The 16,380-nt window shown below is 42.4% G+C and overlaps 1 protein-coding gene across 2 annotated transcripts in view; it reads left to right on the top strand.

Annotated features, from left to right (window-relative positions):
• Positions 1–6,210, top strand: part of PAK2 (p21 (RAC1) activated kinase 2) — a 91,411-nt gene extending 85,201 nt beyond the window's left edge. For both annotated transcript variants that reach the window (XM_038003117.2, XM_038003120.2), the window contains exons 14-15: positions 1,112–1,249; positions 2,087–6,210. In XM_038003117.2, coding sequence (XP_037859045.1) covers positions 1,112–1,249; positions 2,087–2,173 — 225 coding nt within the window. In that variant the 3' untranslated portion in view covers positions 2,174–6,210. The remainder of the gene's footprint in view (positions 1–1,111; positions 1,250–2,086) is intronic.
• Positions 6,211–16,380: the final 10,170 nt, after the last annotated feature.

Below are 16,380 nucleotides of genomic sequence, written 5' to 3'. Positions count from 1 at the left end.
TGCCATGTTGCCCAGCCTGGTCTTGAGCTCCTGAGCTCAGGCAATCCACTTATCTCAGCATCTTAGAGTGCTAGGATTACAGGCATGGGCCACCATGCCCAGCCTAATTTTTTTTTTTAAGTCTTCACAAATCTCATTTTTTAAAATGATACATATGACTTGAAAAAAATTTGAGAAAACTAAGCAGGATGATCAATGGTGAGATTGTGGTTATTTTTAATTATTAACATTGTTTTATTTTTTAAAGCAATATGGACTGGGCACAGTGGCTCACGCCTGTAATCCTAGCACTTTGGGAGGCCGAGGCAGATGGATCACTTGAAGTCAAGAGTTGAAGACCAGCCTGACCAATATGGTGAAACCCCATCTCTACTAAAAATACAAAGATTAGCTGGTCATAGTGGCATCTGTAATCCCAGCTACTCCGGAGGCTGAGGCAGGAGAATCACTTGAACCCGGGAGGCAGAGGTTGCAGTGAGCCAAGATTGCACCACTGCACTCCAGCCTCGGTGACAGAGTGAGACTCCGTCTCAACAAAAAAACAAAACAAAAGCAATACACATCGCATTTATAACTAAAGAAAAACCAAATGTGAATCTGATTTTGGAAGAATAACTTAGAGAAATGTAACATCTAAAAATATAAGAGGAAAGTATCAAATCTAAATTTAAATGAGATAATAAGCCCAGTTTAGTATTTTATGATGATTTTCTTTAAAGAAGAAAAGTTCATAGACTTTATTCACAGCTCTGTGACTGTGCTGAGCTATCCTTTTCTTTTTTTGAGACAGAGTCTCTCTCTGTTGCCCAGGCTGGAATGCAGTGGCGCCATCTCGGCTCACTGCAACCTCTGCCTCCCAGGTTCGCTGCCATTCTCCTGCCTCGCCTCCCGAGTAGCTGGGACTACAGGCGCCCGCCATCACGCCCGGCTAATTTTTTTGTATTTTTAGTAGAGACGGGGTTTCACCGTATTAGCCAGGGTGGTCTCGATCTCCTGACCTTGTGATCCACCTGCCTCAGCCTCCCAAAGTGCTGGGATTACAGGCGTGAGCCACCGTGACCGGCCGTGCTGAGATATCTTAAGTAGATCAAAGATGTTCTTCTATTTTTAGGCCTTGTACCTAATAGCAACTAATGGAACCCCAGAACTTCAGAATCCAGAGAAACTTTCCCCAATATTTCGAGATTTCTTAAATCGTTGTTTGGAAATGGATGTGGAAAAAAGGGGTTCAGCCAAAGAATTATTACAGGTAAATTTAAAAATGATTTCATTTGGGGGAATAGTTGACTCTTTTGGTAACCAACAGAAAATTTTCCTAGGGCTAATAATTAGATTTCACTATTCATTGATCACTAGCGGTATGGCAGCTGCCGCTATTTAGGGTTTCATCCTATCATTCTGAGCAAACTAACACAGGAACAGAAAACCAAACACCGCATGTTCTCCTAAGTGGGAGTTGAGCAATGAGTTGGACACAGGGTGGGGAACATCTGGGGAACATCACACACAGGGGCCTGTCATGGGGCGGAGGGAGGGGGGAGGGATAGCATTAGGAGAAATACCTAATGTACATGATGAGTTAATGGGTGCAGCACACCAACATGGCACATGTATACATATGTAACAAACGTGCACGTTGTGCACATGTACCCTAGAACTTAAAGTATTAAAAAAAAGGGGGGGGTTTCATCTGCTGGGATTAAAATTCTGACAATACCACAGTGCAGTTTGTGCATAGTATCAATCCTCAGACCTGTTTACAGTCTGCGCCTAGTGTCGGTCCTCGGACCTGTTTACAGTCTGCGCGTAGTGTCGGTCCTTGGACCTGTTTACAGTCCTCAGACCTGTTTATTGCTGGCTTGCGTATATTTGTGTATATTTGTCAAACTGAAATGATTCTGCTTTCATTCAACTCTGAAAGTAATGCATTGATTATGTTAGTCTTATGAAGGTGTTAATATGTGTTTAGTTTATTAAATAAATTATGATTGACAAGTAGTCTTTAGGGCTTAATTGAACAAAATTACTTTGTTTCTAACCTGATGAATAGCACTTACACATTTATTTTTCCCCTTCTTTCTGGCAGCATCCTTTCTTGAAACTGGCCAAACCATTATCTAGCTTGACACCACTGATCATGGCAGCTAAAGAAGCGATGAAGAGTAACCGTTAACATCACTGCTGTGGCCTCATATTCTTTTTTCCATTTTCTACAAGAAGCCTTTTAGTATATGAAAATTATTACTCTTTTTGGGGTTTAAAGAAATGGTCTGCATAACCTGAATGAAAGAAGCAAGTGACTATTCTTTGAAGACAACCAACAGAAAATTGCAAAAAGAAAAGTATGACTTTTATATGAACCCCTTCTTTAGGGTCCAAAAGGAATTGTGGACTGAATCACTAGCCTTAGGTCTTTCAGCAAACAGCCTATCAGGGCCATTTATCATGTGTGAGATTTGCATTTTACTTTGCTGACTTTATTGTAATAGATCCCATTCATTGTCCCCTTTGGGGTATTTCCAATACTTGAATGGCAGATTGGAGTTTTTCAGAGTATTTGTTTATCTGCTAGTCTTTCTCTCCTTCATAGCTTTCCTTTCCCTGGACTTGCTCCTTTTGAGTTGCTTTTGAGTTTCTCATGCCTAGGCAAGTGTAATAGAAATTATGTAGCTCCTTATGTTGGCAAAGGAGCTCTATATAGTTTCACTTTGTATAAAAGTTAGGACCAGCTGTTGTTACATGTAATATTTTAGTTCAGAACTTGACCTGAAGGAAGGGAAGAAGAGTATGTGATTTTTACCTTTTTTAACAAATGTGAAAAAGTCAGTTTTAGAAATTTCGTGGTAGTAAGTTTGGCATTTGTTACATGTATAGAGAGAAGACTAATAATCTCTATTTATAACTAAATCATTGAGATAGAAAAAGATTCCCATTGACTGTAGACTTCTTCCCATTTTGTCTTCCCTTCTGCCTGTTTCCCCTTCAGGTTTGGCTCCAGGAACCAAAGTGATTTGTTCTTGTTCCAACCTGGACTTTATGACTTTGGTTAGTGCCACTACCTTCCTCTTCTCTCCTTTCCCCCTTCAATTTGGAAATAAATTTCTGTATATGTTGCAATTTTAGATTTAGGTTTGTTCTTTTTGTTTTTCCTTAATCCTCTCTCACCTCACAGATACTCCCTCCCATGGCAAATAACATAATAACCAGTGAATTTTCGGAACTTAAAATTAGGTTTTTTCCACTTAAAGGAGAAAAATAGTTGGGACTAGCAGAGGCAGCGTGAGAGATGTGGACCTTGGTGAGCTCTGATACAGTGAGAAGAGATTATACTCATGAAGGAGAATGTTTGTGTTACAGAGAAGCAGCTGATAGCAAATCGGCTGTGGGCACATTGCCCGGGGTCATCATCAGTGTGGCATTGTCTGTGAGAACTTGAGTGACAGAGTATTTCTTGTGAATTTATAGATCATTTGAGATGTTGAGTTACTTTTTTTTTTTTCCAAATAAGTAGAGACTATTATAAAAAACGAGAAAGGAAAATGAAATGTGCGTGTTGATAGCAATAATTTGTTTCTTTTAAAGATTCTAAAAGGTCTGAGACCTGTAGCATTAATTATCTGAGTGCCCTCCCTTCTCCCCTGCCCTCCCTTTCTCCTCTCTTCTCTGCTTTCCTCTCCTCTCCTCCTCCTTTATCCGCAATTCTGCTTTTGGAGTCGGTGTTGTTCAGGTATCTGTGGTTTGGTTCTGGTATTCTGTTCCCACCATCCCCTCCCCCATGAACTTCCCCCTGCTTACCATCCTGCAGTATGAATCATGAATAAAAAATCATTTTGCTGTTGTAGTATACATTGGAGAAACTAGAAGGGTTTTATTTCCATTATTTTATTCCCGCTATATCTATGTTAAGATACAATTATAAGGAGAGAAGTGACTGTTTTTTATTGATTAGGCAAGAAGGTTTTCAGAAAAATGAGTAAAATAATTAATGAAACATATTTAGAGCACTTAATGGTCTCTGTTTTCAATATAATTCTTGATTTCATTTTTCTCTGGAATATATTGGCCTTCTACAGCTATTACTGAATTACAGAAACTGGTTTACTTCTGGCAGAAAGCTGCAGTGCCACCTGAGTTCCACATTTTAACTTTCTGTGTAAACAGCTGGATGGATTGTGGTAAAGAAGATGCTACCAATGAAATAGAAAACCACCTAGATGAGAAGACTGTGATCCTCGTGCCCTCAGAGGCATTTCCCTCCTAAGTCAAAGACCATCCTCATTGACTGTGTGCCAATGCCTCGTTTCAGGCTTGTGACTCAACAAAGGGCTTTTCCATTGATAGAAGCAGTTTGGGATTTGTAGTTACAACTTCTTCGATAGTTACCTGCACGTCCATTGCTGGCAACTGACTTCAGTCATTAAAACCTGGCTCTTTGGTTAAGGGAGCTACACTGTGGTTTATTCTTAAGTTACGTGGATAAACTAACCTCTAACAGAAATATACTTTGGTTAATTTTGAAATGTGTCATTTTTAAACAAAATCTTAAAAGCAATACAGAATTGTGATTAATTTTAAATTAAAACATTCAGAACTTGTTGAAAGAAAAATTATATCTGAATCAAGATTCATGATTTTTATTTTTTATTTTTATTTTTATTTTTTGATACAGTCTCACTCTGTCACCCAGGCTGGAGTGCAGTGGTATGATCTCAGCTCACTGCAACCTCCGCTTCCTGGGTTCAAGCAATTCTCGTGCCTCAGCCTCCTGAGTAGCTGAGACCACAGGTGCACGCCACCACACCCAGCTAATTTTTTGTATTTTTAGTCGAGACAGAGTCTCACCATGTTGCCCAGGCTGATCTCCAACTCCTCAGCTCAGGCAATCTGCCCACCTTGACCTCCCAAAGTGCTGCAATTACAGGCGTGAGCCACTGCGCCTGGCCTCGTGTTTTTTAAATAATTGCCTTTTATATCCCCCCTTTTTGTCATCACTTTAGAATGAAAATTCTCATTTGAATCTAAAAGTTACCTTAATAGTCCTCTTGTGTTGTTAGGACAGGATTATTATAGTACTTATTTATTTTATTTTAGACTTAAAGTTATCTTCTCTTTTTCTGTTTTCTTCTGCTGCTTTTAGGGGCAGTTAAAACTGGGAAACTATGAAACATGGAACATTTTATCCTACCTAGAATAGTAAACGAGTAATTGTGCAGCGTAAGACACCAAGGCTAATACAACTCTATCTTCATGTGTTGAGTGCCTGGCACGTAGTATTAATTCTCTTCCCTTTAACATATCAATGTTAAGCTGCTTACAGTCTAGTAACCACCAATTGTAAATGAGCCTGTGCCTTTAACAGGCAGTTTAAACTACCTATGAGTGTTTCTTCATAGGGCTCACTTCAATGCATGTTTATGTGTACTGTATTCTGGCCAGAATAATTTTAGATCTCATCAGGTAGTAGCTAAAATTTAAAAAAAAAAAAAAAAAAGGTGCTTAAAGAATTTGCATCAATTTTTGAGTCTAAATCTTTTAAAATATACTGAGATCCACATCTAGTGAAATGGCAGTGTCAAAATATTATAGATTATGGTTAAAATCCAGATTAATACTCATTTGGGGTTTTTTATAGTAGAACTTCTTTGTAATACAAAAAGCAGATTATCTTCCTGTCTCTACTCCTCCCCCAGTAGGTATTGAAACTGGTAAAATCAGTTTTTTGATAGTGTTGTGTATATAAGAAAAAATATAGACACGCCTTCTTTTTTCTCCCCCAACACATTGATTGAACACTCTGGCAAAGATGCTGTGGTGGGTGAGGTTGGAGTTAGAAAGAAGCAAGCACTGGCCGCCTTTGAAGGAATGGAAGTCTCTCCCATTCACTCCTCTAGAGTGCTGCTGAGAAGCAGAAAGAAATGGGTGATTATTCTGTCAAGCACACTTCTATTCTTTATTAAGAGAAACAATTATGTTTGGAATTCAACGTTGGAACACATTGGCTTTTTTTCCCTTGTTTTGATAGAAGTGGAATTAAGTAAAAGTAGTTTGTCTTTTCTGTTGTCTTCAAATTTTATAATGCCTTTTATTTTTAACTTAATCCCGTTCAATTATTTAATTGTTATACATTGACATTAACTGCTGTATTTTACGACTTTGTTCAATAATTTTGTTCTTTCAGGGCTAGAAATAAACTTTTTTAAAAAATTTGCATTTTTAACCTTTCCTAAACTTTTATTCTTTCTTTTGATCAGAATAGCATAAAAGAATATTTAAGTGTTTTAATAGGTTTTCAGAGAACATTCTAGTATTTTTAGTGATAAATATTTTAAACCTTTTAATGGTGTTTTGCCATCATTTTGAATTTATTACAAAGCTCCAAAGTAGGAAGTTTTCTAGAAATGTGTGGGTGGGCAGTAAACATGAAGTTTTCCTTTTTTTTTTTTTTTTTTTTTTTTTTTGAGACAAAGTCTCACTCTGTCTCCCAGGCTGGAGTGCAGTGGCATGACCTCAGCTCACTGCAGCCTCTGACTCCTAGGTTCAAGTGATTCTCCTGCCTCAGCCTCCGGAGTAGTTGGGGAAGTTTCCCCTTCTAAATCAAGTTCAGAATAATTTTCTTATCAGTGTTTCTCTGTCAGACCCAGGGAAACAGTTCTGATTTGAGCACACACTTGGCTGGAGTAATAAAAACCTGATCAGAATTTCTGTGTTAAATGAACCAAGAAACCTTAAGAGTGTAATACATGGTAAGGCATCACTTCATTATATGAATTAATTTGGAATCCAGGATACCCTAACATAGGGAACAGCCACAGTAATGGTTTGCTATCAAAAAGCGTAAAATAGGCCGGGCGCGGCGGCTCACGCCTGTAATCTCAGCACTTTGGGAGGCCGAGGCGGGTGGATCACGAGACGTCAGGAGTTCGAGATCAGCCTGCCAACATGGTGAAACCCCGTCTCTACAAAAAAAATACAAAAATTAGCCCAGCGGTAGTGGCGTGTGTCTGTTATCCTAGCTACTCTGGAGGCTGAGGCATGAGGATTGCTTGAACCCGGGAAACGGAGGTTGTGGTGAGCGGGGATGGTGCCACTGCACTCCAACCTGGCGACAAAGCAAGACTCCGTCCAAAAAAAAAAAAAAAAGCATAAAATAAGGCCAGGCGCGGTGGCTCACACCTGTAATCCTGGCACTGGGAGGCTGAGACTGGCAGATTGCCTGAGCTCAGGAGTTGGAGACCAGCCTGGACAACATGATGAAACCCCGTCTCTACTAAAATATAAAAAATCAGCCAGTTATTGTGGCGCATGTCTATAGTCCCAGCTACTGAGGCTGAGGCACGAGAACTGTTTGAATCCGGGAGGTGAAGTTGCAGTGAGCCAGGATCATGCCATTGCACTCCAGCCTGGGTGACAGAGCAAGACTCTTGTCTCAAAAAAAAAAAAAAAAAAAAAAAAGTATACATATTTGTATCCTGGGTGAGAGGTGGAGGCAACAACTTTAAAATGTATTTGTTACGCTGTGTGGCTGTCTTGTCTTGTTCTAACATATTTCTTTGAACTAATAGCAAACGCTCAAAGCATTGCCTAAGACAACTTTTAAAAGCCTGTGGTTAATTTCAGAAGCTCTATTTCTAGGGCTTGATGGGAGGATGGCTTGAGCCTGGGAGGCAGAGGTTGCAGTGAGCCAAGATCATGCCACTGTTCTCCAGCCTGGGCAACAGAGCAAGACCCCTGTCTCACAAAAAAAAGAGTTGATAATTGCCTATATCTCTATAAAGATAATTGTATAGTCTCAGTAATCCTGATTATAACTGTTTTACCCATACATCTTAGTTTGGGGTTAGGGAAAAAAAACTAAAAATGCTGCATTTCTGGGAAACAATTTGTTCAGAAAATGACAGCATTTATATAAACTTGTAAGTTACGTCAAGAGACTGATGATCTTGAAAGGAATGACACTGGTGGATATATCATCTCTGGTACATTTGTTAGAAGATGACCGTTGCGTTACCTCCTCGCATCCGTCCCAGTTCTCTGTAGCAGATGAAAACGTCTCACCCTAGTAGTGCTGCCTTTTGTTTTTGTAACAATCCAGATAGAGTGACAATGCCATCCATTTCTGTTTTTCTTTCTTAGACCTGTAGGTATATACAGCACAGCATCATCAGCACATTGCCAAAAAACTATTTTCCTCTGTTTCTTAAGAAACTACTTCACTTTGACTTATATATTTAAAATAGAAGTGTAGGGCCGGGCACAGTGGCTCACGCCTGTAATCCCAGCACTTTGGGAGGCCAAGGTGGGTGGATCACCTGAGGGCAGGAGTTTTAAGACCAACCTGGCCAACGAAACCCCATCTCAACTAAAAATACAAAATTAGCCAGGCATGGTGGCACATGCCTGTAATCCCAGCTACTCGGGAGACTGAGGCAGGAGAATCGCTTGACCCCGGGAGGCAGAGGTTGCAGTGAGCTGAGATCGTACCATTGCACTCCAGTCTGGGTAACAGAGCAAGACTCCGTCTCAAAAATAAAATAATAGAAGTGTACAATTTTCAAAACCTAATTGATCCAGGCCATAAAATTAAGGAATATCTAGCAGTACAATCCAACTCTGATTGCTTTAATATATTGTCAGTAAAATCTTTAGGGAGTTTCAGGATTGAAACTAGAAGACATCTTAGTCACATTCAGTATTCCTTACGTTGTAGTACACTTTACGATCTACTGCTAGTAACTTTGTTGAGCTGTTTTTCGGTAAACTAAAAATCTTAATCATCTGAGTTTTTACTATAGACATTGTCACTGTTTTGTTCACGCTCTTGGTGCTACAGAACTGTTTAAACGTTTGACCATCTCATTTGTTCATCTGTAGATCTGTTGGAGCGTGCCATGAGACTGTGGTGTCATTGAAAATGACCTTAGGCCTTGGACTGTTGGATATATGGATAAGCTACTTTCATGTTACCTGCATTGTCAGCAAATACTTTTCCACTTCCCTTCAGCCCTGCATATTTTACTGTGGATAAACTGTGTTCCGTTACGCGCCTGCTCTGTCCTGTTTCTGTGGTGTCTTTGTTTTATGACAAAGCACAGCTGGCCAAGGTGTTACCACAGGTGTGAGTAGATGAGTGCTGCTTGCTGCACATTCCCCATCCAGTCACTAAGCACCACAAGACACAGAACTGTATGAAAGCTTATTTTTACTTAGTTTCATCTTTTTTTTTTTTTTTTTGAGACGGAGTCTTGCTCTGTTGCCCAGGCTGGAGTGCAGTGGCCGGATCTCAGCTCACTGCAAGCTCCGCCTCCCGGGTTCACGCCATTCTCCTGCCTCAGCCTCCCAAGTAGCTGGGACTACAGGCGCCGCCACCTCGCCCGGCTAGTTTTTTGTATTTTTTTCAGTAGAGACGGGGTTTCACCGTGTTAGCCAGGATGGTCTCGATCTCCTGACCTCGTGATCCGCCCGTCTCGGCCTCCCAAAGTGCTGGGATTACAGGCTTGAGCCACCGCGCCCGGCCTACTTAGTTTCATCTTATAGTTGTGTTTGAACTTGTGAGTTTCTTTTACATGGAACTGTTTAATTTTGAGATTTGCTGCTAGAGGGAGGACTGGTTACACTTTTGGAAGTTACTAGCAGCACTGCTGTGGTAGGATGTGCACGAAAACGGTTACTGTGAGTTGCTGGGCTTGTTTCTGTGTCTGTTTTGAGTGATAATACAAGGGCCCACATCCTAGGGGGGTTTTCAGGGTTAAATTCATTAATTCCAGATAAAATATTTAGAATGATGTCCAGCACGAAGTAAACATTTTTCATTACTTTTTTTCCCCTCTATGGAATTACGGGAGCAGGTGCAGAAGTAACAGAATGCTGCACAGAGCTATTTGCACTTTTCTCCCACCTCTCGTATTTTAAAAATGTATTATGGAAATTATTATGCAAATATTACACAGCTTTTTTCTTTTTTTTCTAACAGGATCTCCCTCTGTCATCCAGGCTGGAGTGCAGTGGCACAGTCTCAATCTCGGCTCACTGCAATCTCCGCCTCCTGGATTCGAGCGATTATCCTGCCTCTGCCTCCGTGTGGTTGGGACTACAGGCAGGTGCCGTTACAGCCCAGCTAATTTTTGTATTTTAAGTAGAGGCGGGGTTTAACCATGTTGGCCAGGCTGGTCTTGAACTCCTGACCTCAAGTGATCCACCTGCCTCAGCCTCCCAAACTACTGGGATTACAGGCATGAGCCACCGCGCCCAGCTGTTCCACAGCTTTACACAAAGAAGGTCCCCAGTACATCCCTATTTGGTCACACAGTGAGAAACTGTGTATTTTACAGTATTGCATAGCTGGCAATGTGACACTGTGCATTACAGTTTGGAAAATCACTTTCCTGAAGAGAGATTGCAAAGAAAAAAATTTAAATCGAGAATTGGTTTTTGAAGTTTTTGTTTGTTGTTGTTGTTTTAAATAGAGACAAAGTCTCACTGTGTTGCCCAGGCTGTTCTCAAACTCCTGAACTCAAGTGATCATCCCGCCTCGGCCTCCCAAAGTGCTAGGATTACAGGTGTGAATGACCATACCCAGCCAAGAATTGTTTTATGTATTTATTAGAAATAAGTTTGTAGCCGGGCGCGGTGGCTCAAGCCTGTAATCCCAGCACTTTGGGAGGCCGAGACGAGCGGATCATGAGGTCAGGAGATCGAGACCATCCTGGCTAACACAGTGAAACCCCGTCTCTACTAAAAAATACAAAAAACTAGCCGGGCGAGGTGGCGGGCGCCTGTAGTCCCAGCTACTCGGGAGGCTGAGGCAGGAGAATGGCGGGAACCCGGGAGGCGGAGCTTGCAGTGAGCTGAGATCCGGCCACTGCACGCCAGCCTGGGTGACAGAGCAAGACTCCGTCTCAAAAAAAAAAAAAAAAAAAGAAATAAGTTTGTAAACCACAGGTTCCAAAGTGTTAGTACCTTTAATTAATGTAACAAGAAGTTCAGTGTTTGTCAGTCTGGGGTTGTCCTAGGACAACCGGGGAGTCCAGCAGCCCCGCCAGCACTTGGACTCTCCACGTATTCGCTCTACCATTCTTAGCATGTAGGCCTGTATCCTTATGCCTGTTGCAACATAGATACTAGATGGCTGGTGCACCTCCAACCTCTTGTCCAGGTGTCAGGCAGGAAAAAGAGAGATGGCAAAAGGCAATGTGGAGAGCAGAAGGGAGTAGTACTACAGCAAGACAACACAAGTTTTCCCAGAAACCCTCAACTTCTGTCCCATTGGCCAGAACTCATTTGGCACCCCATAGCTGCAAGAGAGTCTAGGGAAGAGTGCTTCTCCAGATAAAATCAGACTTGTTGGTAAAGAACGAGGGATGGAAATAGTATATAACTGACCACCATAGCTTGAGTGTGAAAATTGCTCTATTGGAATCTTTTGTAGCTCTTCCCCTACTGTTTCTACAGGGCACTTCCCCATCTGTTGACTTTGATACTACATGATTGATGGGGGTGTTCACTTTTAGATATGAGAAAAAGGCCTAGAGCAATTAACTTTTCCAGTGTTATCCAGGTAGAATTTCAGCTCTTCTGGGTTAAGGAACTGGAAACTTCAACTCTCTAGGCCTCATCTCAGCTAGAGAGCTAGTTTTGAAGAAACGTAATTGCTTATAGGTCATAAATGCAATTTAAATGTAATCGGCAATGTGGCAAGTTTAGTGATCCATCGTTGGGAGGAGACCACAAGTATCTGCTATAAATTCCTGATTAAGCAGTTGATTGATTTAGTTTAGCAGGAGCCTAGGTGACCCTGAGCAAAATAGCCCTTCGTGGGTGTTCCTGGCCCCTGAGTGTCCTCTAGGGGGTGCTGCTGCCACTGTCATTCTCAAAGATGGAGCCTACCAGAGGTGAAAGCCCAGTTCTTGCCATTGCCCTGCTATCCTCGGGTTTATGTGGCCGTTCTGGAAGAACTCAAATATAACATTATTCGATGTAACAGGCAGTCTGACTGTTAAGAAACATGGAGATCTTTTGGTTCTCGAGTCAACTTGGTATCAGCAAAGCTACATTCTTATAGGGAGAGAATGTACACTTGCTGGTGCTCCAGAGAGCCTGGCTCCCTATGATAATTCTTATTCTTTAAAAAAAAAAAACTACATAATAGAGAAATACATTCTCATTTATAAAATTTCAGCCATTCAAACAAAGGCCCTCAGTCCCAGTCCAAGTCCCCGTTCCAAAGGAAAACTTACTAGTTTCCACCTTTTCAGACCTTTCTCTGTACATTATATCTAGATATTGGTCGGTTTTGTAGACCAAGCAGTTCTTGAAGGGCGCAATCGCAGAAAATTGACCTTCGTTTCCCTCTGTTCTAACCCATCTTACAGGGTAGTTCTTCTGCATTCCCTGGATGAAATTTAGAGCAAACACCCAGGCCGTTTTACCAGTGAGTTCTACGAATATTCAAAGAAAAAATTCCAATCCTGCACAAAGTATCTGAGGATATAGAAAACATTCCCCAAATTCTATTATGAGGATGGCCTAGCCATGATACTAAAATAATTGAAGAAGAAGAAAATTACAGGATAGGCCAGGCATGGTGGCTAACACTTATAATCCCAGCACTTGGGGAGGCTGAGGCAGGTGGGTCACCTGAAGTCAGGAGTTTAAGGCCAGCCTGGCCAACATGGCGAAACCCCGTCTCTAGCTCGGCATAGTGGTGGGTGCCTGTAATCCCAGCTACTCGGGAGGCTGAGGCAGGACAATCACTTTGACCCAGGAGGTGGAGGCTGCAGTGAGCCAAGATCGCCATTGCACTCCAGCCTGGGCAACAAGAGCAAAACTCTATCTCAAAAAAAAAAAAAATATATATATATGATAATCTTATAAATACAAATGTGCAATTAAATATATTACTAGCAAACCAAATCTAGCAATGTATAAAAGAGATAGTGCATCCTAATCAAGTAGGGTTATGCATGTAAAAATCAAGATAGTTTACAGTATTAGTAGATTATCTGGGCGTCTCAACAGATTTAAGAGAGTGGCTGGGCCCAGTGGTTCACACCTGTAATCCCAGCACTCTGAGAGGACAATGCATGAGCATCATTTGAGGCCAGGTTCAAGACCAGCATGGGCAACATAGTGAGACCCTGTCTCTAAAAAACCTAATAAAAAAAACATTAACCAGGTATGGTAGCACACCTAGAGTCCTGGCTACTCTGGAGGCTGAGCTAGGAGAATGGCTTGAGCCCAGGAGTCCAAGGTTGCAGTGCACCACTGCACTCCAGCCTGCATGACACAGTGAGACTGTCTCTTAAAAAAAAAAAAAAAAATTGGCTCAGCTTGGTGGCTCACGCCTGTACTCCCAGCACTTTTGGAGGCCGAAGTGAGTGGATCACCTGAGGTAAGGCATTCGAAACCAGCCTGGCCAACATGGTGAAACCCTGTATCTACTAAAAATACAAAAATCAGCCGGGCATGGTGGCATGTACCTGTAATCCCAGCTACTCAGGAAGCTGAGGCAGGAGAATTGTTTGAACCTGGGAGGCAGAGGTTGCAGTGACCTGAGACTTCTCCATTGCACTCCAGCCTGGGCAAAAAGAGCAACACTCTGTCTCAAAAAAAAAAAAAAATAAAAAAAAAATAAAATTCAATATTAATTCATGACTTAAAAATATATATTTTAGCAAATTAGGAGTGAACTTTTTTTTTTTTTTTAAGATGGAGTCTTGCTCTGTTGCCCAGGCTGGAGTGCAGTGGCGCGATCTTGGCTCACTGCAACCTCCGCCTCCCAGGTTCAAACAATTCTCCTGCCTCAGCCTTCCGAGTAGCGGGGATTACAGGCGTGCACCACCACACCCAGCTAATTTTTGTATTTTTAGTAGAGACAGTGTTTCACCGTGTTGGCCAGGCTGGTCTTGAACTCCTGACCTCAGGTGATCCACCCGCCTCGGCCTCCCAAAGTGCTGGGATTACAGTGAAGCCACTGTGCCAGCCAGGAGTGAACTTTAACCCAATAAAGTGCACCTCCAAAATCCTGCAACAAGAAATCATGCTCGGAAGTGAAGCATTGAAACCATTTCTTTGAGTACCACAGTAAGACCGGAATCATGCCCATTATCACAAACCTTTTTTTTTTTTTTTTTTTTGAGATGGAGTCTTACTCTTTGTCACCCAGGCTAGATGGCAGTGGCGCGATCTCGGCTCACTGCAACCTCCACCTCCCGCCTCAGGATTACAGCACACGCCACCACGTCCTGGTGATTTTTTGGTTTGTTTTTTGAGATGGAGTCTTGCTCTGTCACCCAGGCTGGAGGGCAGTGGCACAATCTCAGCTCACTGCAGCCTCCACCTCCTGGGATCAAGGGATTCTCCTGCCTCAGCCTCCCGAGTAGCTGGGCTTACAGGCAAGCACCCTCACGTTCAGCTAATTTTTGTATTTGTAGTAGAGACAGGCTTCACCATGTTAGCCAGGCTGGTCTTGAACTCCTGACCTCATGTGATCTGCCTGCCTCGGCCTCCCAAAGTGCTGGGATTACAGGCATGAGCCACAGTGCCCGGCCCATTATCACCACTTTAATTTAAATGTGAAATTGAAGATCCTAGTTTGTGCAGTAAGTAAAAGAAAAGATATAAGAATTGGATGCCTGGGCGCAGGGGCTCACGCCTGTAATCCCAGCACTTTGGGAGGCCGAGGTGAGCAGATCACCTGAGGTCAGGAGTTCGAGATCATCCTGACCAACATGGTGAAACCCCGTCTCTACTAAAAATACAAAATTAGCTGGGCGTGGTGGCACATGTCTGTAATCCCAGCTACTCAGGAGACTGAGGCAGGAGAATCACTTGAACCTGGGAGGCTGAGGTTGTGGTGAGCTGAGATCACACCATTGCCCTCCAGCCTGGGCAACAAGAGTGAAACTCCATCTCAAAAAAAAAAAAAAAAATTTTTTTAAAAGCGATGACTGGGCACAGTGACTCATAGCTGTAATCCCAGCCCTTTTGGGAGGCCAAGGCAGGCAGATCACCTGAGGTCAGGAGTTTGAGATCAGCCTGGTCAACATAGTGAAACCCTGTCTCTACTAAAAATTCAAAATTACCTGGGCGTGGTGGTGGTTGCCTGTAATCCCAGCTACTCGGGAGACTGAGGAAGGAGAATCACTTGAACCTGGGAGGTGGAGGTTGCAGTGAGCTGAGATCGCACCACTGCACTCCAGCCTGGACAACAGAGTGAGACTTGGTCTCAGAAAAAAAAAAAAAAATTGGAAAGCAAGATAAAATCTCATTTTCAGATAAGGTTGATATGATAAACTATTAAAATTTAGCAAGTTTGCTGTATACAAAATCAGTGTGCAAGAGTCAATTATATTGTTAAGCACTAGCAACAAACAGAACATGTAGTCTTAAAAATCTACTATTTATAACAGATCAAAAATACAAAGTACCTAGAAATGGTCATGCCTGTAATCCCAGCTATTCGGGAGGCTGAGGCAGGAGAATTGTTTGAACCGGGGAGGCAGAAGTTGCAGTGAGCCAAGATCGCGCCACTGCACTCCAGCCTGATGATAGAGTGAGACTCCATCTAAAAATATGTGTGTGTGTGTGTGTGTGTGTACATATATATATATATATATATAGGAGAAATCCAGGCACAGTGGCTCACACCTGTAATCCTAGCACTTTGGGAGGCTGAGGCAGGCGGATCACCTGAGGTCAGGAGTTCAAGACCAGCCTAGCCAACATGGTGAAACCTCGTCTCTACTAAAAATATAAAATTAGCCGGGTGTGGTGGTGGCACCTGTAATCCCAGCTACTCGGGAGGCTGAGGCAGGAGAATCGCTTGAACCCGGGAGGCGGAGGTTGCAGTGAGCTGAAATCGCGCCATTGAACTCCTCCTGCCTGGGCCACAAAAGCAAAACTCCGTCTCAAAAAAAAAAAAAAAGAAAAGAAAAGAAAGGAATAAAGCCTGGCTACTCCATAGGCAGCAGCAGCTTGGGCTGTTTGACTGAATATACTTACAGTTCTTTCTTGACCATCTGCTAAACAAGGGGTGGATTGTTCATGAGTTTTCCAGGAAAGGGGTGAGCAATTCCCGGAACTGAGGATTCTTCCCCTTTTTAGACCATATAGTGTAATTTCCTGACGTTGCCATGTCGTCTGCAAATTCATGGTGCTGGCGGGAGTGTCCTTTAGCAGCGAATGCATTGTAATTAGCGTATAATGAGCAGTGAGGACCACCAGAGGTCACTTCATTGCCATCTTGGTTTTAGTGGGTTTTGGCTGGCTTCCTGACGCATCCTGTTTTATCAGCAGGGTCTTTATGACCTGTATCTTGTGCTGACCTCCAGACAAAAGCCTTATTTACCCAGCTCTTATTCAAGATGGAGTCACTCTGGTTCA

This window comes from Chlorocebus sabaeus, chromosome 15 (genome assembly GCF_047675955.1).
Source record: "Chlorocebus sabaeus isolate Y175 chromosome 15, mChlSab1.0.hap1, whole genome shotgun sequence".
Classification (NCBI taxonomy): Eukaryota; Metazoa; Chordata; class Mammalia; order Primates; family Cercopithecidae; genus Chlorocebus; species Chlorocebus sabaeus.
The sequence above is the reverse complement of the archived record's forward strand: the minus strand, read 5'-3'. Positions and strand labels throughout refer to the sequence as shown.